Source organism: Mizuhopecten yessoensis, unplaced genomic scaffold, assembly GCF_002113885.1.
Source record: "Mizuhopecten yessoensis strain PY_sf001 unplaced genomic scaffold, ASM211388v2 scaffold6971, whole genome shotgun sequence".
In the NCBI taxonomy this organism is placed as follows: Eukaryota; Metazoa; Mollusca; class Bivalvia; order Pectinida; family Pectinidae; genus Mizuhopecten; species Mizuhopecten yessoensis.
Genome location: NW_018406816.1, coordinates 466963 through 482698, shown reverse-complemented (window position 1 = coordinate 482698; position 15736 = coordinate 466963). Strand labels below are relative to the sequence as shown.

Here is a 15736-nt window from a genome sequence, read left to right as displayed (position 1 = left end):
AGGGTTGGGGTAGGAATCCCAATTTTACAATTTAAAACCATCTCCCTCCTCCAAGGATGATTTTGACCAAGTAAAAATAATTTCCAACAGACAATCGTCAAAATATACCCAAAAGTGTTGTTTCCCTATATAAACTATAGTAAACTTTACCCCCTCCCCAACGGAGAACGGAGAGCTCGGGGGACCTGAAATTTACAATTTAAATAAAGCCCCTGATGATCTTTCCATCCATGCAGGGAAAATGAGTGTAGTACCTCTGAAGCTGGAGAAGAAGATTTTTGAAATATTGGTTAATTTTCCCTTTGGGGCCCCGCCCTGGCCCCAAGGGTTGGGGTAGGAATCCCAATTTTACAATTTAAAACCATCTCCCTCCCCCAAGGATGATTTTGACCAAGTAAAAATAATTTCCAACAGAAAATTGTCAAAATATACCCAAAAGTGTTATTTCCCTATATAAACTATAAAAAACTTTACCCCCCTTCCCAAGGGAGAACGGAGAGCTCGGGGGTCCTGAAATTTACAATTTAAAAAAAGCCCCTGATGATCTTTCCATCCATGCAGAGAAAATGACTGTAATACCTCTGAGTCTGGAGAAGAAGATTTTTGAAATATTGGTTAATTTTCCCTTTGGGGCCCCGCCCTGGCCCCAAGGGTTGGGGTAGGAATCCCAATTTTACAATTTGGTATCCTCATCTACCAAGGATGATTCTGACCAAGTTTGAAAAAATTCCATCCACTGGTTCTTGAGAAGAAGTTGATTATGTAAAAGTTTACGCACGACGCACAACGCACGACGGACGACGACGGACGGAAAGGGATTGGAATAGGTCACTTGAGCAAAGCTCAGGTGACCTAAAAATGGATTTCAGATTACAAAACAACATTTAGATTGATTGACAAAAAATATCTTCCATTTCCATTTTTGACCAGTCAAAATATATTACAAAAATAAAAGAACAAGGCCCTTTTCGTGTATGGAATCCAACTGTAGCTCAGATCTGAACCAAGGCTGATGTCTGGCAAATTCAGCATGTGCGTATTGAGGGGTCCAAACATGCCTGAACGAAACTAAAATGCTGACTCTTGTTAATTTACATCAATATTATTTCTGCATGAAACATTATGTCAGTATGTCTGTATGCTTTAGGATGTGGTAAAATGCACATGTATTATTCTTGATATACTGTTGTTCATTTGTGAAAAAACAATTCTTAAACTGTGCATTTTTAGCTCTGTCTTTAAGTTTAGCGCAGTTTCAGTCCAAGTGGGTTCCTTCATTGCAGAATATATCTGCACCATCTGAACTGTTTCAACTGGGATATGCGAAAGCAACCTTATACTTTTCATGCTTTGAATGCCAACCTAAAACACCACTGCAATCAGTATTGAATACTCAAGAGGATAAACACTGTATAATAATAAAGTACAGATTTTTAAATGTTTGGAAAACTCACAATTTTTTTGAAAGTAGAGCAAAGGGAAGTAATTCATTCTTGTCGAATTATGTTCAGCATCCCAAAATTGTCAAAAGTTTTAATACTTTAATAAGATGTTGACTTGAACATTTTTATTTATAAGTACAAGCTAAATTCTTAGATGAGATAAGGGGTCAAAATCAACAAAATTGGACACATAAAAAAACGAAAGAAAGATACGTATTCACTCTAAAGCACTTGTACTCGAACTCTTAGAAGATATAGGGAGTCAAAATGAACAAAGTTTGGCATGGGAAAAAAACAAAACATATTCACAAGCTGGTATTGTTTTAATGTCGTCTACCTAAAGCCTTGTTGAGTGGGTCCTTAGTATCTATAATAGGCGACGCTTCTCCATCATCTTTAGCGGTCAAAAAATCTGAAACAAAAGGGGAAAATATTCACAGCACTACTTAAAACATACAACAGGAATTAGTGGATTTATTTAGAATTTAACTCATTCACCCCTGGAGACACATTTGAACTCTTCCAATTCAAAGGGTGGAATAACTCATTATGAAATTTCAGGTGTGGATGTTAATCAATTTCAAAGTATTGGCAATGCTAACCGTTTGTAAAATTGAAGCATCTTTTATGGTACAGCAGAAAGAATGAACAAAAAATCGAAGGCTACTGCTCGGACAGTTCATGATTTCAACCAATCAAAGTGATAGAAGGTGATCATCAATCGGTTGATAAAAATGCAAGGATTGAATCTTGTTTTGTATTGAGGTTTCTGGGCAGTTCATATCAAATTTGTCTGAAGACCCATTGAGGTTTATACCCCATAAACGTCAACACAACAGGATTCAATCCTTATATTTACATTCAGTGCGATTTTGATATTTCTTGATAATTTCTAAAATATTGGACTTGTGCAAGTCTACGCCATGGAAGGGTGCCAATGCATGTGATGTCATCACTTACCCAAAAATGTTACATTTAAACAAGAGGCCCAATGGGCCTGCATCGCTCACCTGTTATTAATCTAACACTTGTAATCTTAAGATTTCATAAGAACCTATTAAAAGATTTAAACATATGACGCCTCTGACCTTGTTGTCGAACAAGGACATTAGGTTGAAAGTGGATCAAGGTCATTCATTTGAACTAAAATGGTAGTCCTTCATCCCAGCATGCTACAGGCCAAATTTCAGTACCATGGCCCTTTTTGCTTATTGAAAAGAAGTCGCTTGAAGATTTTACGACATTTGACCCCTGTGACCTTGAAAATTGGTCAAGGTCATTCAGTTGAACAAACTTGATAGTCCTTCATCCCAGCATGCTACAGGCCCAATATCAGTACCCTGGGCCTTTTGGTTATTGAGAAGAAGTTGTTTGAAGATTTTACGACATTTGACCCCTGTGACCTTGAAAGTTGGTCAAGGTCATTCATTTGAACAAACTTGGTAGCCCTTCATCCCAGCATGCTACAGGCCCAATATCAGTACCCTGGGCCTTTTGGTTATTGAGAAGAAGTTGTTTGAAGATTTTAAGACATTTGACCCCTGTGACCTTGAAAGTGGGTCAATGTCATTCATTTAAACAAACTTGGTAGCCCTTCATCCCAGCATGCTACAGGCCCAATATCAGTACCCTGGGCCTTTTGGTTATTGAGAAGAAGTCGTTTGAAGATTTTAAGACATTTGACCCCTTTGACCTTTGAAAGTTGGTCAAGGTCATTCATTTGAACTAACTTGGTAATCCTTCATCCCAGCATGCTACAGGCCCAATTTCAGTACCCTGGCCCTTTTGCTTATTGAAAAGAAGTCGCTTGAAGATTTTACGACATTTGACCCCTGTGACCTTGAAAGTTGGTCAAGGTCATTCAGTTGAACAAACTTGATAGTCCTTCATCCCAGCATGCTACAGGCCCAATATCAGTACCCTGGGCCTTTTGGTTATTGAGAAGAAGTTGTTTGAAGATTTTAAGACATCTGACCCCAGTGACCTTGAAAGTGGGTCAATGTCATTCATTTAAACAAACTTGGTAGCCCTTCATCCCAGCATGCTACAGGCCCAATATCAGTACCCTGGGCCTTTTGGTTATTGAGAAGAAGTTGTTTGAAGATTTTAACATATTTGACCCCTGTGACCTTGAAAGTGGGTCAAGGTCATTTATTTGAACAAACTTTGTAGCCCTTCATCCCAGCATGCTACAGGCCTAATATCAGTACCCTGGGCCTTTTGGTTATTGAGAAGAAGTTGTTTAAAGTAAAAAGTTGATGCCGGAACGACGGACGACGGACGGACGGACGGACGACGGACTCCGCACCATAACATAAGCTCACTTGCCCTTCGGACAGGTGAGCTAAAAACAGGTTGTTCCACATAGACGAACAGGCCCCAGGTCTTGTAACCAGAGAATGCTATCTAAATTCTATCAGTGTATGGGTATTCTATTTTTTGTCAATATGTAGATATCGGCCCATTGGTAATTATGTAGTGAGATACTATATATTTTGCAAATAGCACAATTATAACTTACCCAGATTAAATCCCTCAGAGTCGAGAGTGAGTTGTGGTTCCATTGTCTTCATCCTCTTTACAGGGCGAGAGTCCGGTTCATCAAGACTCTTTTTTTTTTATATAAGAAACACCATAGCATCAATTAAAAACAATCATTTCCTAGTTTTTAGTTAAAACATATCAAATTTACAAAAATGGAACACATAATCGTATTTAATATAAATTTTCATAAAAATTGAAACATGATTTTTTTCTGGACTTAACCCTTTCACCCTTAGGTAACTTTGATAGACTCTATCATACATTTATATGGACGAGTCCATTTTAGTCTACAGTGATGAATTGGTTAGGATCCCTGTAATGCTGCCAAAAGTTGAAACTATAGCCCTGACACCGGACTTAGACACATTGACAGATAGATGTCCTGTGTGGGGCCAGAGCGCACCATTATATCAATACATGGAATTATCTGTCACTAGTTTTGAGGTGCTGACAATAAAAATCTGCTATTACACAACACCTACCTCACATTTATCATTAAATTGGTTATTTATTTATCTAAATCCACCCTCATCATCACCAACCGCTGCTTAATACCGTAAGCTGACACCTAGGTTTTCAATCGTTCAAAATTTCCCCATCAGGGCCAGAGGAAACTTAGGCTTTCCTGACCTGCGTTCTCAAATGTGAAGTAGGTGATACAGATTTATTTCTTGATCATACCTCCAATTCCATCTCCTTCCGCGAGCGTTTGCTGTAGCCCCTTCTGGTGTGGGACATGGTGGCTGTCAGAGAAATTACAAGGAACAGTGCTATATAATATAATATTTTGATGATGTTTTTCAGACTTTGCAATTATTCTTGAAGAAATATATAAGTTTTCCAGATTAATGACCACATTATAGCTGATGTTGTTTTAATTTTTTTCTTTCAAACCATCTTAACTCATTCACCCCTGAAGACACATTTGAACTCACCCAATTCAAAGGTTGGAAAAGTTCATTATGAAATTTCAGGGGTGAATGAGTTAGTGATAAAAATATTGTGTGATACAGCAAACTTCTTAAATGGAATGATTGACAAACTCAAAATTTGTACACAATAAGAGTTATGAAAGCGGAAGATTATAAGATATAAGATACACCCGTTCTACTGTTACACGCCAGTAATAATGGAAGCGTACTCACCCTTGCCTGCCACACTGCGTGCAGTCTGTGCAGCTACAATACACAGGACGCACGCCTTGGCCAGGATATAGCCTCGTGGGTCTGTCAGGAGCTGTTGTTTGTCGGCAGACTGGAGTAGTTTCGGTACAGTGTGCAATAACAAACTCAATGTGATGTGCTCCAAGTCCAGGTGAAACACAGCAAACAGGAGGCCCAGAGCCTGGGTCAGGTCTTCCAGCCGAGAGCTATTCAACATGTGCTGAAAAAGATAATTCCATTCTGTTAAACATTTTTTAAAGCTAATTTTCACAAATAAATCTGTTGATGCAAAACTTTGTGGTTGATCAGCATTTTGTGAATCATTTTGAATTGTGCACATGAGCTGTTCTGATGCGACAGCTACTATAGTGTAAACCACCAATGAAAAATTACTATTTTACTGCATATACAGATTTGCTTGTAACATGAAATTAATACTTGAATGATCAGGATACTGGGATCATTGTTACACTATTATTTGAATGAATACACACAAGAACAACAGGATTTTTTTTCTACCCCACCGTTGTAAATCTTCTATTTTCCAAAGACCTTCAGGCTATAAGTAGATGTCTTCCTATATATAATGCTGATTATTTTAAGTGCAAGGATAGCAGGCCTTTTGTGGCGAATGATATCCACAATGTACAAGGTCTGCATCCATGACCTAAGACTGTGTTAGTCGAGATTTTGAAAAAGTTAACAATGTTTATTTTTCAATCCAGGTGAAAATCATTTTGCACATTCAATTTGGGAACAATGTACGCATGTCTTCTGAGCGTACCATTTGAACACGAAAATTGTCTGTGTCACTATGGTAACACTTTCTCCAGTGGTTTTATTCTGATGACTTAAGGGCTGCAACGATACATTATCACGACGATATGATGTGTATCACGATACTGTGGTTATGATACGATACGTATCACAATATACATATAACAGTAGAAGAAAAGAGAAAAAGATGTGCTGCAAATTTTTAATGGCAGTATTAATATAACTGGAAATAGACTTGATCGAAAATGGGCAGGACTCTAAGAGTTTCACACAATTCACATCTTTCGATGTGCAAGCCGAGCTGGAGCAATCACTTGCCATGTTGGAACGGCTTTGAGAAGACTAAAATTCAGAAACAACAAAATCCGGAAAAATATCGTAGGTGTATCATAGCCTCCCAAAACATATTGTGTATCGTACCGTATTCAAAATATCGTAGTATATCGTTGCAGCCCTACTGATGACTCATAAATGTAACAAGCTCATTGCCAGTCACAGAACTCATTGAAAGTGTGTGCATACCTAATTCCTGTCCATCTCCTTACATTAACCTTATTGGTTGTGCATTCTAGATTGCTATCGATCACACAGACATACCAAGATGGCGCGATCACAGAACCAGTCCGATCCACACAGATTGAGTAGCTGTTCCAGAGTGTGAACACTCCTCAGGTCTATCCAGCCTTTGGCCATCACTCCCTTCAGACATTTCTCCATGACTGCGCTGGGCACGGCATTGGGAGGAATAAACTGCATCGACGTGTCTTTTATGTGGGGCGGTAGAATGTCATTCACCATTTTTCGGAGTATGATTCCCATCAAATGAGACCTAAACAGAATTGTTTAGAATCAAAGTTGACATTGGGTTTTTTTCATCACAGTGTACTACTCTTGTCAAAATTGAGACATAAGTTAGACAAAACCATTCATCCCAACAAAAGGCCCAATGGGCCTGCATCGCTCAATGGTATTAATCACTTGCCACCTTAAAAGTGGACTAAAATACGCTACAGGCAAAATATCAGTATCTACGACTAAGTCATTCAAAAGAACCTGTTAAAAGATTTAAACATATTTGACCCCTGTGACCTTGAAAGTCTAACAAGGTCATTCAGTTGAATATACTTTCTACGCTTTTGCCTTTTGCAAAACCTTTTGCTTATTGCGATGAAGTCATTTAAAAGTTTAAACACATTTGACCAAACGTGACCTTGAAAGAAGGTAAAGGTCATTCACATGATATAACTTATTACCTTTTCATCTGAGCAGGCTATATATAGCTACTGGCAATACATCACCACACTTATTTCATTTTGGTTATTCCGAAGCTGCTTTTTTAACATATTTGACACCGGGAACCTTGAATTTGAGTCAAGGTAATTCATTTGATAAAACCTGGTAGCCCTTCATCCCTGCATTCTACTAGCCAAATATCATCACCCTGGGCCTTTTAGTTATTCAGAAGACATTGTTTTACATTTCAACATATTTTACCCCTGTAACATTAACTATGAGTGAAGGTCATTCATTTGAACAAATGCCTTTCATCCCTTTATGATACTGACTAAATATCATCAGCCTGGGGCTTTTGGTAAGTCACAAGAAATTTGTTTAAATGTTTTAAAGACAATTGACTCCTGTGACCTTGAATATGGGTAAAGATCATTCATTTGAACAAACTTGAATTGGTAGCACTTCATCACAGCCTCAGTTTATACAAAATTGAGTCTTTTTACCCCAAGGATGCTCCAGACCACATTTGGTTTAAATCCCTTCATTTGTACAGAAGGAAAAAGATTTTCCTGTTTCCCCTATTGGGCCCGCCCTCTGCCCCTTGGTGTACGTGCCACACCCTCTGTTCGTACCAAATTGAGAACCCTTTGGCCAAAGACTCTCCAGACCAAATTTTGTCTAAATCCTCTGAGCTGTTATCCACTGCCAAACAGGACAACCCTAAGCTGTAGAACTACTCACCTCTCTCCATAATAGATCTCCGGGTCAGGAGAGCTGATCTTGACCTGTAGTCTCTGTAGCATCTGTAAGGGTTTCTCTCTGGCATCATCTCCCACTGTGTTCATATAGCTACACAGCCAGGCAGACATCACCACCGGAATACTGCACATACGACTCTGACTTCTCTCTAGTATCACCTAAACAAACACCACAAATCTATCACTTTGATCTTCAACAAGATTCATCAGTTTGGAAATATGTAGTATCAAAGTTTTACGTCTTGCCTGTGCCCCGTTTTGATCATCAATGCACATATCAAGTTTGGTTCGTCTAGGACTTCTAGTTTCAGATGCTGACAAAGTCAATAGACCATAAAATGTAGGCAGCATTTGATGCATCAGTTGAGATGTATTACCTAAGATACATATATGGTCCAAGTTTGGTTGGTGGAGCACTTATACTTTCAGTGAAACTAACTTAAACGAAAAATAACATGTTGAGGCCGCGGCCGTAGCCGGATTATACATCTTAGTCTCGCTTCCGCTACTTTGTGGTGGCAAGACAACAAACAATGTACATATTAAACGTGTCCTAACGTTTTAAGTTCAACTGGTTCCTTTGTCCCACTATTGACTGAGTGACCGATGGGTTTGAAACCTAGACTGGCCCCCTGTTGCGTTTTCACACTCATAACTTTTGTTGTTTATGTCTTTTTTTGTATTATTTCATCTTTTTTTTTCTTTTCTTTATAAAAAACTGTAATCTATGGTTTTCCATTCAGAAATAAATCATCATTTTTTTGGGAAAAGGCCCCAGAGCAGGAATTGGGGAAAATGTCATTGTCAATAAGCAAAAACTAGAAACTATCATCAGTGTTACCAAATGTACAAGTTAGGAAAATTTTGTAAGTTTGGAAAAAATAAAACCTGCAATGTGATTAGCAAAATGTTTTCCTCAAGCTGTCTCTTGCAGTAAAATTTATAGCAATAAATCAACACATCAATTTTCAGTGTTTTTGTTTATTCAATTTCAAATTTTCGTAATTTATGCATTTTGAATGCTCCTTCATGGACGGTAATACCTTGAAAGATGTACATACAACAACTAGAAATTGGGAAAATACAGATTCATTTTTGCATTTGGGAATGGGTCCCTGTACCTGACCCTATAAACACCTGGCTAAAACCCTGTATAGTCATGCATGAAAATCTTTTCCAATACATTGTTACTGTTTTGGGCAAAGAGATTCTTAAATTCTGCTCTTGCCATTAAAAAAAATACAAGAGAGCACCAAAACTATAATTCAAACTCAAAATCGGTAAAACTAGGGCAAAATATGAACAAAAAGAAAGACTGACATGGCCTCCCTTGAAAAAGTAAAAGTAAAATAAGACCAGGTGTTCTGGAGGGGTAGGCATCTACCGCTTCATTGATGACACCACCCAACATGTAAATTTAGATCAAATACAACTAATGTCCATCCCTAAAGAGTGAATTCCTTTCAGATAATGGTATAGTACAGCATATTAATTACAAACTCTCAAATGCCTCAAAATAAGTCTGCCTTACAGCATTGTTTTGCTGTATATATAGTCTGCCTTACAGCATTATTTTGCTGTATATATAGTCTGCCTTACATCGTTATTTAGCTGCTTATATAGTCTGCCTTACCGCATTATTTTGCTGTATATATAGTCTGCCTTACAGCATTATTTTGCTGTATCAATATAATATATAGCCTGCCTTACAGCATTATTTTGCTCTATATAGTCTGCCTTACAGCATTATTTTGCTGTATATATAGTCTGCCTTACAGCATTATTTTGCTGTATGTATAGTCTGCCTTACAGCATTATTTTGCTGTATATATAGTCTGCCTTACAGCATTATTTTGCTGTAAAGTTTTTATGTTATTAAGCACATTAATGATGCAGACATTCCAAATTATTTACTATAAGACTTTAAAATCAAGAATTCAAAATAAGCTTGTTTGTATTATTCCTGTTTTATTGTATTCTATTTCTTGTCCACAATAGCAATCAGACCCTTACCTTAACATTATCTGAGCCCAAAGCTCCATGCTCCCAGGCAAACAACACTTCTTGAATGGCAAACGGAGCATTCAGGCAGATTTCATGCCATTTTGTTGAACTGAAACAACAAACATCATCTTATGATACTGAAACAGTTCTAGATCAGTATTTGTACAGTATAACCTGTCTAAACCGAATGTCACCAGGACCAAACTATTTGACCGGTTTACACAGGTGTACGGTTTATACAGGGTCGGCATGTCATTTTTTGAAAATACAAAAATGTAGTGTTTTGCATACGATCTGTATACAAGTGTGTCAACATAAACAATAGAGAATTTTCAAAATATACAGTTTATAGCACAAATGAAGGAAGGGTGACCGACATTGGATAGCGCTAATTTGTTTAGAATGTGTTTGCTTTAGATTACTATGCCAACTTTTGTGAAATAACGCCGGTTTTCGAAATTGACAGGGTTCGGTTTATACAGGGTTTAAATACTATGATGATATAGGAAATATGCCGTACCACAAATCACAGCCGGATTAGGCGGGATCCAGATTAGACAGGGGCCGGTTTAGACAGGTTATACTGTATACATATGCATCACTGTGATTAGATGTAATAACGTTAAAAACTCATTCACAGATCCTGTAGTCATTTTAAAAGCATTCAAGCTAAATACAGATTGCTAGCATGTGGATTTCAACTCTAGTATGATCTATACCATATAACCCATGATTTACCTCCCCTGAACCAGGTTTAACACTTATTCTGACTTATGTTAGACCTTCACTTTCCTCTGGCTTGACCCCTACATCGATCCTTGTCTGACCTCTATTTTGACCCTTGTTTGACCTCTACATTGATCCTTGTCTGACCTCTACTTTGACTCTTGTTTGACCTCTATATTGATCCTTTTCTGACCTCTATTTTGACCCTTGTTGGACCTCTACATTGATCCTTGTCTGACCACTACTTCGACCCTTGTTTGACCTCTACATTGATCCTTGTCTTACCTCTACTTTGACCCTTGTTTGACCTCTACATTGGTCCTTGTCTCACCTCTATTTTGACCATTGTTTGACCTCTACATTGATCCTTGTCTGACCTCTATTTAAACCCTTGTTTGACCTCTACATTGATCCTTGTCTGACTTCTTCTAAGACCCTTACTTGACTTCTACACTGACCTCTGTTTGATCTCATCGCCTCTGGTCAGCTGGCTGAGGAGAAGGTCAACCTTTGCCTGGTCAGTACCACTGTAGTTATCCACACACTTGTACCTGCCATCCTCAGGCAGACAACGCTGGGCCCACTGGATGAAGAAAGAGTCGGCGTACTCTGGCGACATCGATATCATCTGCGAAAAAATCTGCTCCAGTCTTACAAAGAGACATCATATTTAACGTAGCTAACAGAGATCAACACCAAACAGAAAAAAATGTGTTTTTGTTCCTTTCTTCTCATTACAAAACTGAAATCAGATATTCTTCAAGGGCTGAGTTTGTTTCGAACACAAACAGGAATCCAAAACTTATTTTGTGAGCTACGGGGGAAGATGGGTAAACATGTTACCTGTACGCGTGACTGCCTGCAGTATAAGAGGGCAAATGGGTAAAATGTCTCTATAAATTTTGACAGCTGACTTTACCGATTCAGCACGCCGTGGCTTAGTGAGTTGTTTTCAGTGGTTTAGGGTCAAGACACCGGTCATTTGCACTCTCTGCTTGACAAAGGAAACAGATCTTTTCGAAAGATTGTGAAAATAAGTTTTTCAATTCCTGTTTTTGTTTAATATAAACTCAGCCTATATTATTAATATCTAACTGATTAATCTAACTCCCAATATCAGATGTCCTTTGCTTACTTTATTCTCAATAATATTATGACTGATACATTATAATAATATTATTATATCTGCACACGTAACCAATATAAAAGTGTTTCATTGTATTCATGCTCTCATCACAATTTAAAAGGAAAAGTTCAACTTTTTATTACGTTGTCTCGATATTATTTAGTAATCATCACAATATAGTAATTGTATTACTTGTTTAAAAAAATAAAAATAAAAAAAAAATGTGGCAGTGAAAATAAAGACGAGATATTTTCTAAAAAGATACCTCTATTCCGTGCAGCTGTGTGATGTGGCAGAGCATGAGGAAGGAGATATCAAACAGCAGTACCCGAGTCTGAGCCGCCTTCCCGGCCTCACCCTGAGTCTGCTTCGCAAATTCATTTATTCTGGAAGTAAATTTACAGATTTTAACTATTAAGGAATTTACCAAACACATCATTTCCTATAAGAAGTGAACACAAGCATTGTAACAGTGGGTGTTTTTTTTTAGTTTATTCGAGGGAGCAAGAATACACATTGTAACAGCTTTTGAAACAAGTTATCCAGAGAAGTGAACAAAACTTTTGTAACAGCTTTTTAAACCCAATCATCTGTGGGAGTTGAAATAGAAAAAATAAAAGATTTAACCGCATTTATCCCCAGAACTGGAATCACACATTTTAACAGATTTTCAAATAGTATATACCCTTTGATTTAAAAGAATCCCACATCCGTTCCTTCAAATGAAAAATATTTTGCACTAATGTTTATTGTTTTTCATGTATTCACAGATAATATAAGCTTTGAACAAGAGGCACAGAGGGCCTGAATCGCTCACCTGAATATTTGAGCAATCATGGGGAAAATATTCAAAGTACTTTTGCAAATATTTCCATTACTGAGTCTCCTTGGCTTAAGAATGTTCAAGACTAAATGAAACTTTATACTTCTCTTGCCCAGCATGCTTATGGTCAAATATCATCACCCAGAGCCTTCTGGTATTACAGAAGAAGCTGTTTAAAGATATTTATATATTTGACCCATGTGACCGTGAAAGTGGGTCAAGGTCATTTATTTGACTAAACTTTATAGCAATTCATGCCAGGTACCTATAAGCAAAGTATTATTACTCTGGGCCTCCTGGTTAGAAGTTTGTTAAAGGGTTTTACATATTTAACCCCTGTGATCTTGAAAGTAGGTCAAGGTCATCTATTTGAGGAAACTTTATAGCGCTCTGTCCCAGATACAATGTACCTACTGGCCAAATGCCATGGCCCTAGGTTCTCCAGTTCTTAAGAAGATGTCGTTCAAAGAAAAAGGTGACGAACAACGGACAACACACCACATACAATAAGCTCAACTAGCATTTCGTGCCAGGTGAGCTAAAAATAGTTGTATCTGCAGAATATTAAGTGAAAGCATCCATTAAAAGAAGAAATGAGACTGATTGTGCTACCAAGGGTTGTCTTCCCTCTAACCAAACATTTTCATGTCTTTTTCACATAATTTCATCGAATGACAACAAGACATATTTAACCTACTTGATAAGTTTGGTTGCAAAACTCTGAAGCTCTCCGGTTGCAGCTGCTGCGGCTAAGATGAGTTCGAAGCTTTTCCCAGACAACATCTGACAAAGCACGCCCATCAATGCGTCCTGGTTCTTGGAGCAGTCGGCGTCCAGAGTCTACAACAGAGAAAAGGGGCCTAAATCTTTCACCCCTGCAATTTCATAATGAACTATTCCATCCTTTGAATTGGAAGAGTTCAAATGTGTCTTCAGGGGTGAATGAGTTAATTCAACAGTCATCAGAATAATTTTATCCACAAATTTGATTTAGGTACTCACACTAATTTAAGTACGTAATTTTATAACAAAGATTATATTAAAAAAAATCTTTTATCTGTTTTGGAGGGAATGTAAAATTACAAGTAGTTAAATTGGTTGATGAATTGTTTTAATTATGATTTTTAATTTTTAATCTTTCACTGACATGCTGCATTGCAAAGCGAGTGATGACTAATATATTCAGTTCAAGATCTTACAATCTTTGGCCAACCCTTGTCTCTATTAAATTTACTTTCTTTATCAAACAGTGGTGACATTTGAATAGTGTGTTAATAGTTTGCTAAATTATTTGCTATAAATGCGACCAAAACCTCATAAATCACCAATTTCTATTTTTCGGACTATAAAACATTTTTTACAGTAAGCAAGAATGGCATATTAAGTATAAATATAATTACGCCTGTAAAAGTTCATAATCAGCTCCAATTAATTATTTCATTTTGAAATGTTTTTTTACAACAATTTCTAGAGGTCAGTTGTTTTCACCTGTATGCCTTAAGCTTATATCAGACATCTTAAGACACAGCAAATGTCAGGCTAATTCTATCTTTAGAATTAATAAAATAACAGTTTTATTATAAATATCTGAACTTTCAAGGGGCACTTGAATAAGTAGGAAAGTAACTTCAATGTTCAGCTCTTTAAAAGATAATCATGGCAAAATTATGTAATTAATCTAAATGATAAGAAAGTGATACATGAAAAAGGTTTTAAGATTTTTTGTTAGTAAAAGCTGCTTTGAAGCGTTGCAGTTTATAAGGGAAAGGTTGCCAACGAATAATACAAAAAATATAATGTAATAGATGTTACACCATACAAGGAAAGACACAAGGAAAGTTATTTTATAATGTGTCTCATATAATGTGTTTCAAAGAAATAAATTATAATGTGTCTCATACAAATAAATTATAATGTGTCTCATAGAAATAAATTATAATGTGTCTCACAGAAATAAATTATAATGTGTCTCACAGAAATAAATTATAATGTGTCTCATAGAAATAAATTATAATGTGTCTCATAGAAATAAATTATAATGTGTGTCATAGAAATAAATTATAATGTGTCTCATATAATGTGTTTCAAAGAAATAAATTATAATGTGTCTCATACAAATAAATTATAATGTGTCTCATAGAAATAAATTATAATGTGTCTCACAGAAATAAATTATAATGTGTCTCACAGAAATAAATTATAATGTGTCTCATAGAAATAAATTATAATGTGTCTCATAGAAATAAATTATAATGTGTGTCATAGAAATAAATTATAATGTGTCTCATATAATGTGTTTCAAAGAAATAAATTATAATGTGTCTCATACAAATAAATTATAATGTGTCTCATAGAAATAAATTATAATGTGTCTCACAGAAATAAATTATAATGTGTCTCACAGAAATAAATTATAATGTGTCTCATAGAAATAAATTATAATGTGTCTCATAGAAATAAATTATAATGTGTGTCATAGAAATAAATTATAATGTGTCTCATATAATGTGTTTCAAAGAAATAAATTATAATGTGTCTCATACAAATAAATTATAATGTGTCTCATAGAAATAAATTATAATGTGTGTGTCTCATAGAAATAAATTATGTGTCTCACAGAAATAAATTATTATGTGTCTCATATAATGTGTCTCATAGAAATAAATTATAATGTGTGTCATAGAAATAAATTATAATGTGTCTCATATAATGTGTTTCAAAGAAATAAATTATAATGTGTCTCATACAAATAAATTATAATGTGTCTCATAGAAATAAATTATAATGTGTGTGTCTCATAGAAATAAATTATGTGTCTCACAGAAATAAATTATAATGTGTCTCATATAATGTGTCTCATAGAAATAAATTATAATGTGTCTCATAGAAATAAATTATAATGTGTCTCATAGGAATAAATTATAATGTGTCTCATATAAGTAAAATTAATAAATTTTCTGTTTATCATTAATGAAACACGACAAAATGAAAACTATACATAATTTGATTAAGGGATTTTTTAAGTTTAACTCATTCCTTTCTTTTTTGTAGAGGTATTCATTTATATATTTTTGTGTTTTAGATTTTTTACTTTTTTTTTTAGTTTTGAATTTTAAGCACAGACATAATTTAGTACAAAA

General features: G+C 35.9%; 1 protein-coding gene across 5 annotated transcripts in view; it reads right to left on the bottom strand.

Annotated features, from left to right (window-relative positions):
• The window catches only part of LOC110452910 (mediator of RNA polymerase II transcription subunit 24-like), a 43876-nt gene that overhangs the window by 6214 nt on the left and 21926 nt on the right, over positions 1-15736 (bottom strand). For 3 of the 5 annotated variants that reach the window (XM_021501656.1, XM_021501659.1, XM_021501658.1), the window contains 10 exons: positions 13294-13436; positions 12039-12159; positions 11106-11287; positions 9931-10030; positions 7901-8076; positions 6524-6755; positions 5132-5369; positions 4668-4729; positions 3964-4051; positions 1780-1854 (listed from right to left, as the gene is read on the bottom strand). In XM_021501656.1, coding sequence (XP_021357331.1) covers positions 1780-1854; positions 3964-4051; positions 4668-4729; positions 5132-5369; positions 6524-6755; positions 7901-8076; positions 9931-10030; positions 11106-11287; positions 12039-12159; positions 13294-13436 — 1417 coding nt within the window. The remainder of the gene's footprint in view (positions 1-1779; positions 1855-3963; positions 4052-4667; positions 4730-5131; positions 5370-6523; positions 6756-7900; positions 8077-9930; positions 10031-11105; positions 11288-12038; positions 12160-13293; positions 13437-15736) is intronic. The other 2 variants (XM_021501657.1, XM_021501660.1) reach the window with 1 other exon arrangement.